The 15,812-nt window shown below is 49.2% G+C and overlaps 1 protein-coding gene across 8 annotated transcripts in view; it reads left to right on the forward strand.

The window, feature by feature from the left end:
• The window catches only part of IRAG1 (inositol 1,4,5-triphosphate receptor associated 1), a 126,261-nt gene that overhangs the window by 34,597 nt on the left and 75,852 nt on the right, over positions 1-15,812 (forward strand). For 4 of the 8 annotated variants that reach the window (XM_005215898.5, NM_174392.4, XM_005215900.5 and 1 more), the window contains exon 2: positions 14,169-14,326. The exons of 2 other annotated variants lie outside the window; for them this stretch is intronic. In XM_005215898.5, the coding sequence (XP_005215955.1) occupies positions 14,169-14,326 (158 nt within the window). Of the gene's footprint in view, positions 14,327-15,812 lie in introns of all 8 variants that reach the window. 2 more of the 8 variants (XM_059874559.1, XM_024974995.2) reach the window with 2 other exon arrangements.

Consider the following 15,812-nt stretch of genomic DNA (forward strand, 5'->3'; position numbering starts at 1 on the left):
TGAACACAAGGGATGTATTAGTTGCTCAGTCATGTCCGACTCTTTGCAACCCCATGGGCTGCTCCAGTGTCCTCTGTCCATGGAATTCTCTGAGAATACTGGAGTGGGTTGCCATTCCCTTCTGCAGGGGCTCTTCCTGACCCAGGAACTGAACCCAGGTCTCCCTCATTGCAAGCAGATTCTTTACCATCTGAGCCACCAGGGAAGCACAGAGCCTGGAAGGCTAAGACAGACCCAGACCCAGTGACTCCGGGTCTGGGCCACACAGAGTGCTTGTGTCTGCTGTTTGGCTGCTTCCCTCCTTGTGGTCAGTTGTGTCTTCTCACTGTTTTTGATCTGCCGTGAACTGGAAAACCAGAAAACCAAGCCTGGAGAGGAGCTTATGTAGGTTTGAAGTCAAACCCTCTGTTCCATGAGGTATGGGTGATAAGTGTTATCAATATTTTCTTTCTCAGATGTGAGTAAATGAACATTCTTGATACTTTCCATGGCAATTGTACTTAAATCTCATAACAACAGTTTGAGAGGAGTATCTTAATTCCATCTTACAAACAGCAGTCTGATCCCATAGAAGTTCATTGCTTTGTCAAGAGCCACTGAGCTGCAAGTTTCAGAGCTGCAGTGGAACCTCTGGTCTGTTTCACCCCTAAATCCCAATTCTTCTCGATGTACCACATCTCATGTTTGCTGCCAGTCCTGAGCTGGGTTTCATTTGATGTCCTTGCCAGAGGCAGGGCCACTGGACTAGGGAGATGCTTCTGCGTGGAGCAGGCCTTGGCCTCCATCAAGGTCTGAGGCCAGGCAGAGAACTGTCTCTTCAAGCAGCAGCTCCAGGGCCTGGACAGCAAGGAGGGACCCACAGACTCACAAATCACCCAAAGAACCCATGGGATGGCGCCTCTTCAGTCTTTGAGTGAGTGAGTGAGTGAAGTCGCTCAGTCGTGTCCGACTCTTTGCTACCCCATGGGCTGTAGCCCCCCAGGCTCCTCCATCCATGGGATTCTCCAGGCAAGAATACTGGAGTGGGTTGCCATTTCCTTCTCCAGGGGATCAGTCTTTAGGAAGAGCCAATCTCCACTTAGCTGGCTGGCCTCCTCAGATGGTGCCCGTAGTTGGCACTACTTATTGGACTTGATTTGAATTAGGTTAACTAGCAGGAAAAGTCAAGGGGAGCACGTTCGCAGGATATAAATCAGAGGTGATAATTTGTGGCTGCAGACTGAATCTTGACCAGGGATGTGTTTGTTTTGACAAACATTTATAAATTGGGGAGATTTAATATTTATACACCTGGGATTTGGGCTTTTCTTGAAAAACTGGGAGATACAGCTAACAAAGATGGATATTTTTTCATGACCGACCCCCACCAGTTGAGTAGTAGTAAGTGCCCCAGATAGATGGTGCCTGTGCTCTGTGGTTGGCCACTCACTATGATGGCTCTCTTTCATCTCAGCTGCCTGGCCCCTGGAGGATCTCAATCTGCCACCTTTGCATGAATCCTATTTTTACAGAAGCTAGGTGCCAGTTAAAGCAAACCCTTCTTAATCTGTTTATTAATGATATGATTTCATTCATTCATTCAACCAACATTTAGTGGGTAGCCATTTTGGGCTTCACCCTGGACATGGGTCATAAAGTATGAAGACTTATTAAAGACAGTCATAAAAATATGAATAAGGTATAGTCCCTGCTGTTGAGGTGCTCAAATTCTAGCTGAGTTGAGGCCTGTGCAAATTGCTCAGGGAGAACAGAGAGAAGTGTGGTAAACTGAATACTCCTCCCCCGCTCCCCGCCAAGAGGTCTGTGCCCTAATCCCTGGACCCTGAATATGTTACCTTAAATGGAAAAAGGACCTTTGCAGATATGATTAGATTAAGTTTCCTTAGATTTGGAGATCATCCTGCATTATCTGTGTGGGCCCAGTGTAATTCCAAGGGTCCTTATAAGAATGAGGCAGGACAAAGTCAGACAAGAAGGAAATGTGAGAATGGAAGCAGAGGTCAGAGAAGAGAAAAGATGCTACACAGTCGGCTTTGAAGACGGAGAAAGGGCCACCAGCCAAGGTATGCGGGTAGCCTCTAGAAGCAGGGAAAGCAAGGAGATGGATTCCCCCTAGACCCTGCCGAAGGAACACAGTCTGCTGGTATGACTTTAGTCACTGAGACTGAGTCGGGACTTCTGACCTCTGGAACAGTAAGATAATAAATCTGCGTTCTTTTAAGAGACCAAGTTTTTGATAATTTGTTACAGAAACCATAATACTAATATACGAAGGGAGAATTTTTTTCTGGGGTGAATGAAGGACTGTTTGAACTGGATGAATAGGAGCTCATCAGGTATAGAAAGGGGAGGAAAGGCAGCCTACGCATAGGGAAAAGAATGGTGCAAAAGTGTAAAAAAGCAGGGCGTGTTAGGAGGTTAGCTTCTGGTCCATTGTGGTTGGATCATAAGATGTATGACGGCTGAAATAAGAGATGAGGCCAGTGAGAGGGGTTGGAATCTCACCTTAGATCTCGTCCTGTGGGAAAAGGGACCAGTTCTAAATCAAGATTTCTTACCATCTCAAGGATTAAAAGAAAGGAAAGGGTAATCCAAATTATGTTTTAGAGAGACTTGCTCTGGCAGTTTGGGGAGGGTGTTTGGGAGGGGCCAGACCAGAGGTAAGGAGGCCAATGAGACTGCCGCAGTGACTCAGGTCCCACGGAGCCATGGCCGGGATGGTGGCCATGGGAAGAAGGCAAGTGACCAAAGACACCGAACTGGGATTAACAAGACTCGGAGTCTAACTGAACGAGACCAGCCCTGCAGGAGAGATGATGGCTGGGTTTTGAGCTTGAGTGTGTTCACTAGGACACACGAGTGGGCTTGTGGGAGGGCAGGGCTGGGGGCGGGAAGAATGATGGGTTCTGTTTGGGGCATGGTGAGTGTGCAGGGCCCACAGTGCCTGTGGGAAGAGTTGTCCAGAGGCAGTCGGCAATCACAAGTCCATAATCCTGCTCTCTGGGGCGATGTTCAAGTCATCTGCATCCTTTCTGCTCCCGGCAAGAGGTGAGAAGCAGGGGGCTTGCGACTGAGGGGCTCAGTGGTGTCCTGGGAAATGTTTAACAGCTGGCTCTTAGGGAAATAAGACTTTGATATATAACATTTGCTGATTCCTGTGGTAAAAATACTCCCATCATGACCAATTTTAAGCTATTAATTCAACATCCCTGAACATGGGGTTGGGAAGAGGTATACAGTAGCAGGTCATTAGATAGTGTTCCCTCCATACAGATACTAGGAAAAAGTCATCTCAAGACCATAGATAATAGTAAAATGTAGTAAACCAATCAAGGCATCATTATTGTGGGTATTTATTTCCTTTGTTTCTAAGGTAATTTAATTTTTCATAATATCTGTGTTTAATGACCAGCTCACAAAACACTTGACAATTTTACATTCGGCTCTTATGAGCCCATACTAGCAGGCACCAGCACAGCGCTGGAGATGTTCCCATGAAACACAAGATGGAAGAGCCTGGAAAGCCACCTCCTTCCCAGAGAGGCTCACCGATTCCCCGAGGTCACACACCTGAGGAGGGTAGAACCAGGTCCGAGATCTAGGAGGCAGTTTCTGGTCCTCTGTTGCTGGAGGCAGCATCGGGTCTCCCTGCTGGCCCTTCTACGCCCTGGCCAGCCCTGCAGCCCCAGGAACACGGTGTGGTACTTAACCCCAGGACGATGACTCATGTCACTCTGGAGTGAGTGACTCAGGGAAGAGGCTGCTGGGCGGCCTGGAACAAAGAGAAGCAAGCGAGATTTATCTCTCCTGGGAGCTCAATGCAAGACTCGGATATTTTTCTGCTGTTCCCGGTACCTTTGAACTCCCTCTGATGAAGCAATCGTACATATTTCCAAGAAGAAAAAATTTTTTCAAGTGGACTTATTTTTAAAGAAAGGATTGCTGAAGTGAACAAGCTGGAGCAGCAAGCTGGGGAGATGCTCTGGCTAACTTCCTGTCCTAGCTGGGGCAGGGAGTGCAGGGTGGGGGCGGGTGGATAGAGGTCTGGCTGTGACTTGACCACTTTTTAGGGGGTGTAGAAGCTGGATCCCAGGCACTGATGGGTCTCCAACCCTCCACTTCTTCCTGAGCAGCATCTGAGTTCCAAGAGGCTTCCCGTGTGAGGAGGGCACCTGTCATTTGACAAGACGGGCCCCTGCTTTCAGGCCTTACTTAGGAGTAACTTCTGATCCGCCTTCTCAAAGTAGCTTCGGGTTTGGCAGCTCTGCTCCTAGGTGGGCAGAAATCACTGTGCTCTCAGACCCATGCCCCCACCCCACCCCAGGGATGTAAAAACTCCAGTGACGATGTCAGAAGGGCTCATCGAGCAAGTCACAGCAAACAGCCATCCCTTCTCTTCTGAGGTGTCTGGGGAATGTGGCCCAAGACCTCTCAGTTCTCAGATTTGGGGATCTTTGCTCACCTCCCTAGGGAGGAAGGGCACAGGCCCCTTTCTCAGGGACTCACCAGAGCCTAACTTCTCGCTGTTCCTACTTCACCTCTCCTGTCTCCCCCTCATCCCGTCATCTTCACAGTCTTGGGTGGAGAGAGACTTACCCTTAGAATGCTTTGGCCCCATTTTTTTTTTTTCTGAGCACACACACATACCATGGAGAACCACAGCAGCTGTACCAAAATACAATCTCATCAAATAGGACACAAATTTGCCCTCACCAGCATTTGTCAGCTCTTGTCTTTCTGATGATAGCCATTCTAACTGGTGTGGGATGATAGCTCATTGTTTTAATTTGCATTTCCCTCGTGACTCCTGATGTTGAGCATCTGTTTATGTACCTGTTGGCCTTTCATGTGTCTTGGCAGAAATGTTTATCCAACCCTTCCAGTTTCCCTAAGGGCTAGCCCTTTGTGATACATAAGGCAGAGACAGATTCCCTCTTCTCTACCTCCTGCTGCCACCACAAGCCCCCTCTCCCCGGACCCCCTTCCCAAGCAATGGGCACAGAAGGGCCTCACTGTTTACTGGAGGGGAAAGGCAGCGGGGGAAAGGAGATGTGAAGGGAAATGAGGAGTCTGTTATGATTCCAGACGTGCCATCTATCTGCTGTGGCCCTCCTTTCTGCCCCACCCCAACCCCGGCTCCCGTCAGCTGAGCATCATCCTCACTCAGGTTCTCTTCCTCTGGGGACTGGCCCTACCCCCACTCCTGGATGTGGTGCTGGCACTGGTCTCAGCAGATGCTGGCTCACTCTCAGGACTAGACTGGAGTCTGAATTAGGGGAGGAAGGCACCCCCAGCCAAATGGGCCCATAAAAGATCCTCTGGGCTGGACAGCACAGCCAGACCCCAGGGAGTGTCAGGAGTGCTCAGGGCCCCCTTGCCCAAACACTGCTAGGCTGAGGCTCCTTTGCTCCTAGTCCTGGGGCCAGAAGGGTTGTGGTGAGGATGAGAAGTAACTGAGGGGGTCCCTTCCAGTTCCTCTTCCTCTCTTCTCTGTTGCCCTCAAGGCCTCTTGCTTCCACCCTTCTACACACAACCTTTGCTCTTCACTCCTGCTTTCAATCCAGATCTGCCTCCAGGATGGAAACCTGGGGATCCTGCTGACTTGCTGAGGGCTGTGCCCCGTTCAGCCATCCGTTCTCTTATTTACCCTCTACAGCCTGAGCAGCTGCTCCAGTTCTCAAGCTAGGTGTCATCTCTCCCTTGCAGAATGACAACCTCTGTACTTTGGGAGTCAGCACCAGGGTAGCTGAAAAGTCTGGGGCTTTGGAACCAGATATGGGCTTCCCAGAGGGCTCAGTGGTAAAGAACCTGCCTGCCAATCTGCAGGAGATGTGAGTTCAACCCCTGGCTTGGGAAGATCCCCTGGAGAGGGCACAGCAACCCACTCTAGTATTCTTGCCTGGAGAATCCCATGGACAGAGTAGACTGGCAGGCTACAGTCCATGGGGTCGAAAAGAGTTGGGCATAACTGAGCATGTACTTCCTTTGGAATCAGATAGACTCAGGACTGACCACAGCCAGAGCTCAGACAGCCACAGTACTACACACTCTTTCTGTAAATCCACCACTGTAACCACTGGCTGCCCAAGAACAGAGAAAAATGTCAGCATCACCAGAGTGCACAGCCCCTGATGGTCTGCTATCTATGTGTCAGGACACAGGAGAAGCCCTGTCCAGGCCAGGACTCTGTCTCCTTTATCTGCCAGGGACAAAGCTGGGAACTCTGCCTCCCAGGATGAACACCAAACTCTCTGGGCCTTGGTTGGGTTTTGGTGATGTTGCGACTTGGAGAACTCAGCTGTCCAATTCAGAGAATGAGAAAGGAACTCAACGAGTGTATACTCTGTGTGGGTACCATGTGTATTTCCTAATTTAATCCTTTCAACAACTTGAAAAGGTAGGTCCTGTTCCCTCCATTTTACAGATGAGAAAACTGAGGCCAAGAGGAGACCAATCCAGCAAGAAAGAGGCAGAGGGAGAATTACAATCTAGTCTGCCAAGGTCCAAAGCCCTCTCGCAGCATTCTGAGGTTAGGAAGCAGGATGGAACTATCCTGGCGAGACCCCCAACTTGCCCTCACTTACTCAGGATACAGGACCTAGGGGCTTCCCAGGTGACACTAGAGGTAAAGAACCTGCCTACCAATGCAGGAGACGTAAGAGACACGGGTTCGATCCCTGGGTTGGGAAGATCCCCTGGAATAAGGCATGGCAACTCACTCCAGTATTCTTGCCTGAAAAATCCCATGGACAGAGGAGCCTGACAGGCTATAGTCCACGGGGTCACAAAAGAGTCAGACATGACTGAAGCGAGTTAGCAAGCACAGGACCCAACTCTGCAGTTGGCCAGGTCTAGGGACCCACAGAGGCACCTCTCAGTATTTTGAGCTGATCTCTGATGCCCAAGGAGACTTTCCAAGTGTGTCCAGGATTGCCAGGGGCAAATGCAGGGATCTGGAGGCATCTTCACTCTCCCACGGAGAAGGCAATGGCACCCCGCTCCAGTACTTTTGCCTAGAAAATCCATGGACAAAGGAGCCTGGTAGGCTGCAGTCCATGGGGTCGCTAGAGTCGGACACGACTGAGCGACTTCACTTTCACTTTTCTCTTTCATGCATTGGAAAAGGAAATGGCAACCCACTCCAGTATTCTTGCCTGGAGAATCCCAGGGATGGCGGAGCCTGGTGGGCTGCCGTCTATGCGGTCGCACAGAGTCGGACACGACTGAAGCGACTTAGCATTAGCATTAACATCACTCTCCCAAGATCAGAGGCACTGCCAGGGGACTCCTGCTTTCACGGCAGAGACACATCGACTTATTATTTACTAAAAGCAAACCTTCAACATAAGAGGCCAGAAGGCTGACGTGTGTAGTAGGGCTGAGGGGCAGGGGTTCTGGGACCTTCTCTGGCTGCTCTTCACCCACAGGTGTGGTTTTGGTCAAGTCCCTGCCACTGTGTGGGTTTGTCGGATGGGAGTAGGGACACAACTGGCACTTCTCCAGTGGCCTCTCTGTCATCCTCTGAGTTTGCAAAGAACTGAGAGGGATGTGTGTGCAGCCACCCCAAACAGTTCCCTCCATCGAATTCTTCATCTAGAGATAGACCAGTGGTATTAATAGCAACCTAATCTCTTTCAAATTCTTTGTGCTGCTAAAATGAAAGCAAAAATTCAAAGCTGGAAGAACAAAAAAAAACCACCCTCCCCTTCTGAGAGTTCTGAGTCACTCCAGAAAGGTCAGTGGAGTCTAGGTTAACCCATTGTTTCCCAGAAGTGCCTCTGGCTCTTCCTCCACCCAGAGATTAACAGAGGGAATGTGAGAGCCACTCAGTAGGCAGGCTGTGCTCCTGGGATACTGTGGTCTCAGAGAGGGGTTTGGGCTCTTCGGGACTGGTCACAAGGCTCAGGGAGAGGCAGCCCAGGGGCCATTGTTAAGAGGTCATGCTTACCAAGAACCCGTAATCCAGTGGACGTGACCCTGCAGGGAGCTGGGGAGTCAGACAGACCTGTGGTTGACTTCCAGCACTGCCGCTCATGGGGGACATGACTTTGGCCAATCTTTGAGCCTCTGTTTACTCATCTGCAAAATGGGACCGATCATGATGTTAATAATAATAGTATATACATTACCGACCTCAAGGGCTGCTGAGAACACCAAAGAGGTTGTAAAGGCCCTTGTGAAATCACGCCTCCTGACAGTGGCCCCCATGCCTGCTGGCACAGAGGCAGCCCCACAGGAAGCCACCCTCCTCCCATGGCTGAGGTGTGCAGGATGGAGGTCTTCTGCCAGTTGTGGGTGGCAGGACTGTGCCTTATGGCCACTCTGTCAGCGAAGCCCCCTCCTGCCCTCTCCCCGAGGCCTGCAGGGTCCTGCAGTGACCATTCTCAGGGGCAGAGTCTGTGCTGCTCACCTAACAAATGTGGGCCTTCCTAGGGTGAAAGATTGGATGAACAAACTAATGGACAGTTGTATAAGTAGAAGATTAAGAATACGAGTGGGTGAACACGTGGACCCACAGACTGATGGATGGGTGAATGGTTCACCCTACACAGTGGGGGTCACAGAACCTCTAACAGTGGGCCCAGTCTTTTGGCCTCATAAGACCCCTGGCCCGACACACTGTTGCTTCTGCTATCTTATCTTATCCCCGCTGGGAATGCATTTCCCATCTCTCCCCTGCAGGCAATGTGCCCGTGCTGGGTTTGGTGGCTACACTCTAGCAGAACTCCTGATGGAGGAGACCAAGTAGAAGAGGGAACAGATGAGGGGCCTTCGACTCAAACTTGCCTGGGTTATAATCCTTAGCCTGCCACTTATTAGCTGTGCGATCTTGAGCAAGTTGCTGCACCTCTCTGATCCTTAGCTCCTTAACACATAAGATGGAAATAACAAAAAGATAGCATCTGAAATACACCTAACATAGCGTCCAGTACTCAGCAGACAACCTAGACATGTCTAATGAATAAGAAGGAATAAAATTATATTAGTTTTCTTTCTTTAATGAATAGCCAGGGGGAAATTAACATACTTAAATGAGGTTTAGAGAATTTTGATTTTTTTGGTTATGCAATGATTGTATAGTTATTCCCGCAGAGACTTAGATAATTTGCACCAGGTACAAAGGTAGCTAGACCAATCAAGTTGCTTCACTACACTGCACCTCAGTTTTCCTTCCTGTAAAATGGGCCAAGCTACATAGTTAAGCAACATCTGGGGGCTGAAAGAGTCAAAAGAGCTGATGGTTTTTGGCAATGATCCACCTAACCCTTTACTGACCAGGTTGGAGAGGCAGCAAGAAAGGTCCTGAAAACGGGTTAAAGAAGGAGCTGCTCAGAGACCAAACATTACTAAATATTTTTTCCTTTTTTGGGTTGGTGCTCTAGATCACCACTTCCTGGAGATTATATTCTAAACTTGCTGTGATGGATGAGAGGTCCGCGTGCCCACGAGCTCCAACGGAACCCAGATGTCACCCTGAGGGAGGGACTCTGCTTTTACCTTGCTATTTTAAGCAGCGAGTTTATAATAATGGATGGGAGAGAAAGCAACGGGGCAGGAGCAGCGTGGGAATGGCCTGGGTGGGTGGGGCTGCTGGGGCTCCCCCTGGAGAACTCGGGGATCCATCCTGTCAAGCGTGGGACCTCAGCCAGCCTCCACTCTGCTTTATCCTGCAGCAGCTGACACCTCTTGGTGCTTGTCTCAATTTGTTTCTGTTTTACTTTGCTTTCTGACCCAGGGACTGACTGAGGTCTTTCTTAAGGAGCGGGAGGTAAAGGAAAGGAAGTGGCGATATTTCTGATGCAACTTCGGAATACTGTGGCCCCAAATCCTATGGGATGGGTCCCTCAGGTCTGTGGTTTGCTGTGATTAGGAGGAGTTCAGGATTTCAGGGACTCCTAGGGTTGGAGAAAGCCCCTGAAGTAGGTTAGAAATCCTATGACCCTTGCCCCAGCCTTTGATGAGACTCTCCCAGGAATGGGGAGCTCACTATTTTAAAGAGCAGCCCATTTCATGTTCTGATGGTTCCAACTACTAGAAAGCTTTTCCTTGCCTTGATCTCACTTTTCGGTCACTGGCCATGCATCTGCCCTTCTGCAGCAATAGAACTACATGGATGGCTTTCAGATATCTGCAAATAGATTTTATTTCTTCCTGTACCAGCTCTTTTCCAGGCTAAAGATCATTAGTTCTTTTTTTTATGACTTTTTTCATGTGGGCCACTTTTAAAGTCTTTATCGAATTTGTTAAAAATATTGCTTCTGGTTTATGTTTTGGTTTTTTGGCCACTAGGCTTGTGGGATCTTAACTCCCCGACCAAGGATCAAACATGCACCCTTTGCATGGAAGGTGAAGTCTGAATCACTGAACCGTCAGAGAAGACCCTTTAATTCTTTAAACACAAATTCTTGTCCTGCTTCCCCTTTTTTGAATATGCCCCGCATTGTCTGAATCTCTTTTAGCATGCAGAGCGCAATGCACTTCATGTAGATTAAGACAAAAGAAATGTGAAACTGTTTACCTCCCCTGTTTTGGAAACTATACCGTTAAGACAGCCTGGAGACCTGCACACACATGGCATATCATTTAAAAATTTTTCTTGGGACATGTAGTCTACTTTGCAGGTAGAACTGGGGTGTGTGGATCTTTTTCTGCTGCCCTCAAACCCTACTACCCTGTACTTAATCCAGCACCACCGTTGTCCCTGGGCTTCCCTGGCGCCTCAGATGCTAAAGAATCCACCTGCAACGTGGGAGACCGGGGTTCGGCCCCTGGGTTGGGAAGATCCACTGAGGAGGGCATAGAGACACACTCCAAAATTCTTGCCTGGGGAACCCCCAAGGACAGAGGAGCCTGGCAGGCTGCATTCCATGGGGTTGCAAAGAATCAGACACGACTGGGCGACTAAGCACAGCACAGCATTGTTGTCCCTGCTGCTGACACCCAAGTTGGGGTGATGGGAATTCATCACAGAGCTCATCTTTGGGCAAACCTGTTGCTCAATTTACTTATACAGAAACCATTTGGGCTGGGAGGCACAGCATACCCTGGTCCCATAGCTCTTGTTCCCAAAAGTCAGGTTAAATCTGTCCTCTTGGCAATGACCCACCTTCCTGTCTCACCTCCTCCAGCTATTCTGTTCAGAGAAATCCCATCAGCATTTCAGTATTTATGGCTCAGTCTAAATGCCATTTCTAATGTGAAATCTTCCTTAAAACGGTATTCCACTCATCCCAATTTCCCGAGTTAGGGACCCTTTTCTGGGAAAGCATCTCACTTTCAAAGGTTTTCTGGCTGTCTCCCCCGCCCCTGCCCCACTGGACTCCATGCTCCTTTGGGGCCAAGACCACATCTTCTTCATCTTCATGGTAGAGTAGATGTGAGTGTTTGTGGTGAAGGAGGTCAGCTCACAGGTCCTCTACTTGAAATTTCTTGAGCTGACCAGCAGGGGTCAGCCAACTGTTTCAGAGATGAATGGGGTTCCCTGTGCAGTGAAGAGAAGGACAAAAGTCAAGATGGTGGTCACAAGGACTAAAACTCCCAGAGATAAAGTTCTCCAATTCTTAAAATACAGCTCAACATGAATTTCTGGGTATCTGTGATCAGTCGATACCTGTGGTATCGTGATCTGGGTATCTGTGACCACCTTGTCTGCCTCAGGAAGCTTGGTTTAGAGGTGTGTGTTGGTGGGGGGGCGTCAGTAAGAGCTGTGGCTGATGCCACATCTGAGCCACCCCATAGCTCAGTGACACTAGCACCTTCCTGAGCCCTTTCTTGGGACAGGTGGAACAAGAAGAACTCCTGGTGTTGTGGGCGGTGGCAGGGCCTTCTGGCTCCTTCTCCAGTAGTCTCCAGCAAACAGCACCTTGCATAGGGCCTGGCGCATAGTAGGTACTCAGTAAATGGCAGGGTCTTCCATTTCCCCTCTGTGTCTCGGCAGCTCCTGAGTGTGGCCTTGGCCAGGGTCTAAGGATGACATCTGCCTCTGGTGGCTTTCATCTGCTGTCCCCCACAGCAGCTCCTTCAAGGAACCCCCGAAGTTGTATAATCAGACTGGTTGTTGGTTCTTCGGGTCCCTGGAGGCATTCCTCACCTTCCAGGGCAGGGGAACCTAAAGGGGTTTAGGGATGAGAAGAGGTCAGGCAGAGGCCCTGGGCTCAAGCCAAGCTTCTGGACTGCAGACCAGCATGTAGGTGGCCTCTGTGAACACCTACTCCATGCTGAGTGAGCTCTCTTTTCATCTTGGGACTATTCTGCATGGGAGGCATTCTTATCTCTGTTCCCTGATGAGGAAACCAAGGCTCAGAGGTGAAGCCAGGCTTCTAGGCTAAGCAGCCAGTGAGGGGCAGAGTGGAGCCTCAAATCCAGATATCCGGTTCCCAGCCTGTGTTCCTTCGACCTTGCTGTCCTGCCTCTCCAGATGGAGACCTGACGTGACTGGTCCCCTTTTCTAAGAGGAATCAGAGGAGCCTGACCTATTGGCTCAGGTTTATTGCCAGATCTTGGTCCTACACCTCTTAACAGCCAGGAAATGTGAAAGTGCAGTTCGTACTTACAAGTAACAGTACTTAGTAGTTAAAAGTAACCCCAACTCAAACTGATTTAAACACTCTGAGACTAAATTCTTTGTGTAACTGGATAATTAAGAAATAGTTCCGGCTGCAGGTGAGCTCTGACCAGGGCTCCAGCTCCGTTTCTCTGCAGATCTCCTGTCTCTGCTCTCCTCTAGGTGTCAAGTTTTCTCCTCAGCCTGGCCTTCCTCATGGAGGCAGAATGGCATCCATAGCACCAGACCTGCACACTCCACCACCCAGAGCAAGAGAGAGCATCGGGGTCCCAGATCACTGCTGCGTGCTCCTTGGCTCAGTCTGGATCTATTGTCTAGCCCTGAGCCAATCTCTGCTGAGATGGATGAGATTATGCTGACTGGCGTCAACCCCAACCAGATCTCAAGGCTGCTACCCCATGGGAGAGGGTTCAGTTCAGTTCAGTCACTCAGTCGTGTCCAGCTCTTTGCGACCCCATGGACTGCAGCACGCCAGGCCTTCCTGTCCATCACCAACTCCCAGAGTTCACTCAAACTCATGTCCATTGAGTCTGTGATGCCATCCAACTGTCTCATCCTCTGTCGTCCGCTTCTCCTCCTGCCTTCAGTCTTTCCCAGCATCAGGTCTTTTCCAATGAGTCAGTTCTTCGCATCAGGTGGCCAAAGTATTGGAGTTTCAGCTTCAACATCAGTCCTTCCAATGAATATTCAGGACTGATTTCCTTTACAATTGACTGGTTTGATCTCCTTGCAGTCCAAGGGATTCTTAAGAGTCTTCTCCAACACTGCAGTTCAAAAGCATCAATTCTTCGGTGCTCAGCTTCCTTTATTATTTTTTCAGAAAGCTGAAAGAAAAGGGGAGGGAGGGTTAAGTGTGGCTTTGGGGCAGCAACCCAAGGTTGCTGGGGTTGTGTACTGCACAAGAGATCCACCCTGGCTGAGCCTCCAGAACCATGACTTTAGCAGAGTCCTGGCAGGTCCAGTGAGGGCTGTTCCTCAACTGAGGATCAGAATTGCTGCTAAAGGGCCTGAGGTGAGGCATGGGGCAGGACTCAGGAACCACCATCCCTTCCTCCTCCCGCATCTGACCAAGCAAGGTTGTAAGGTATAGTGGCCTCCAAATCAGGAAGATCTTGATTCAAAAGCTTGGTCTTTGTATGATTTGGGCAAGTGGCTTCCACTCTCCAAATAGTTCTCTTATCTATAAAATGCAAATAGTAATGTCTACAGAGTGAGGATTAAATTAGGTGATGTTTGTAACGTTCCTAGATAATGCCTAACACCCAGTAGCTGCTCAATAAATGGCTGGCAAACACAAGTCTGGCTCCCATTGGAGTATCTTCCATCGGTTATGGCTTCGAGGCGTTCGAGGCACCCTTCTGGGATGGCTGTTTCCTGTACAGCCTAAATTAGATGCAAAATCTCTAAGGTCGCCTCTGACTTTGTAAACAGAGCGAAAGAGCAGGAGGAAATGCAATTCCAAATGCCCTCTGCTCGCCTATTTTAGCCCTTGTTGCTGTAAACTCAAGCAGGCGCTCTCTGCGGTTTGTGGCTCCTGGAAATGGGACCCGGCGTGGGTCAGGGATGGGACTGGATTTGACTTGTCCTTTTGGCGTCTCCTCAGCCTGTGGAGCCCAGGCCTCTTGGAGCATCTTTGGGGCTGACGCAGCGGAGGTTCCGGGCACACGCAGTCACTCCCGCCAGGAGGCTGCCATGCCCCACATTCCCGAGGACGAGGAGCCCCCCGGAGAGCCACAGGCAGCCCAGAGCCCCGCCGGCCAAGTAAGTGCCTCCCTTCCTGCAGCTTGTCTGGCCGGGGCCACGCCAAGTGCCCTGGGCTGAGGCCATAGGGTGTGCCACCAGCCTTTGCAGGCGGCAGGGGGCCCAGGGAAGGTGTGTGGCTTCCACACCAAGGAATACATATACAAAGGTCATTTGAGTTGGCCCCCACATACCCTGAAAGTGGAACCTCCTGGGCTGTGTCTGACTGAGGTCTCCTGGGAAGTCAGACTGCCCTCCTAGGATGGAGAGATACCTGGAGGAGAACCACCAGCATGGAGGGCCTTGTCCTGTCAGGGCTGTGGGCACCAGCATCAGGTCACTTAAACTGAATCCTCTTAAAATGAAGATCAAAGTTTCTTAGTAAATAGTGAAAAAGGGTTTCAGTAAGATTTTATTATAAAAAAGGCAATGATGAAACTAGATTGAAAGGTTTCATTGAGGTTTAACTGTACAAATGATATTGTGAAGATAAACTTTTAACCGTACATATTACAAAATATAGCTTATATGCTAATTTTTAGAAGGAACAGAGAATTAATCAAGTATGTTGATTTTTGTATTACATATTTTCTATGCCAGTGAAGCGATCTGTTCACATGATGTCACAACCTTTACATTTTACTTTATAGCACGTTCATTAAGAGATTCTGCTTGTTTAATATTGAAGGGCTTCATTCCTTTTCCTAAGGACCTCTTTCGATCCCTCAATATTCCCTCATGAAGAACCTATCTTTCCATCATCCTCATAATTTTGAATTCATCTGTTAACTGGTCCAGCTCCATGAGCTCCTCATTGATCTAAGATCTTGTATGTGAAGGTCTCCGACGTGGTCTTTTGAACTTGATGAACTTTGCAGTTGGTTTGCACTGAACTTATCCATCCTGTTGTATCTGACAGTTCTCCAAATGTCCCTGAGACTGAGGGAGAGATACTTGTTAAGTAAGGGAAGGATATATGAGCTGGCATTAATTTGATACGTTTGAAAAGTGGGCAGATTCTTAGTGAATAGTTTCATGTTATAATGACATTTGTTTTCTTTTCACATCGTAACTGTGGGAACTAAGATAATAAAAAGAACAGATAATTAGAAAAGAACAGCCTCTTGTATCCCCACATCCCAAGCTCTTAGGATTGAGATGCTGTAGGACTTGGCAGCCTTGGAGAGCCCTTGAATTTCTAAATGACAGTAAGCCAAGCCCCCATGCCCTTGGCCGTAGGCACCAGGGCTTAACTGAGCCCCACTCCCAGGAGTGTCCTGGGCTATGGTGGGTGCTGCGGTCCAGCTCCTTTCAGTGGCTCCACACTGTTCCTCCACTCCTCTGCAGGTGACATCTAGCCTTCCCCAAACTGTGTGCTCTGTTGTTGCCCTTTTCCTGCTGCTGCTCCTAATCACGTGTGGACAATTCCCCCAAAGTGTTACCAACAGTGACTGTAAGGTTTACCCAACAAAAAGTTTGCTAATCTACTGAAATCTCGGAGTTTAAA

This window comes from Bos taurus, chromosome 15 (assembly GCF_002263795.3).
Source record: "Bos taurus isolate L1 Dominette 01449 registration number 42190680 breed Hereford chromosome 15, ARS-UCD2.0, whole genome shotgun sequence".
Lineage (NCBI taxonomy): Eukaryota > Metazoa > Chordata > Mammalia > Artiodactyla > Bovidae > Bos > Bos taurus.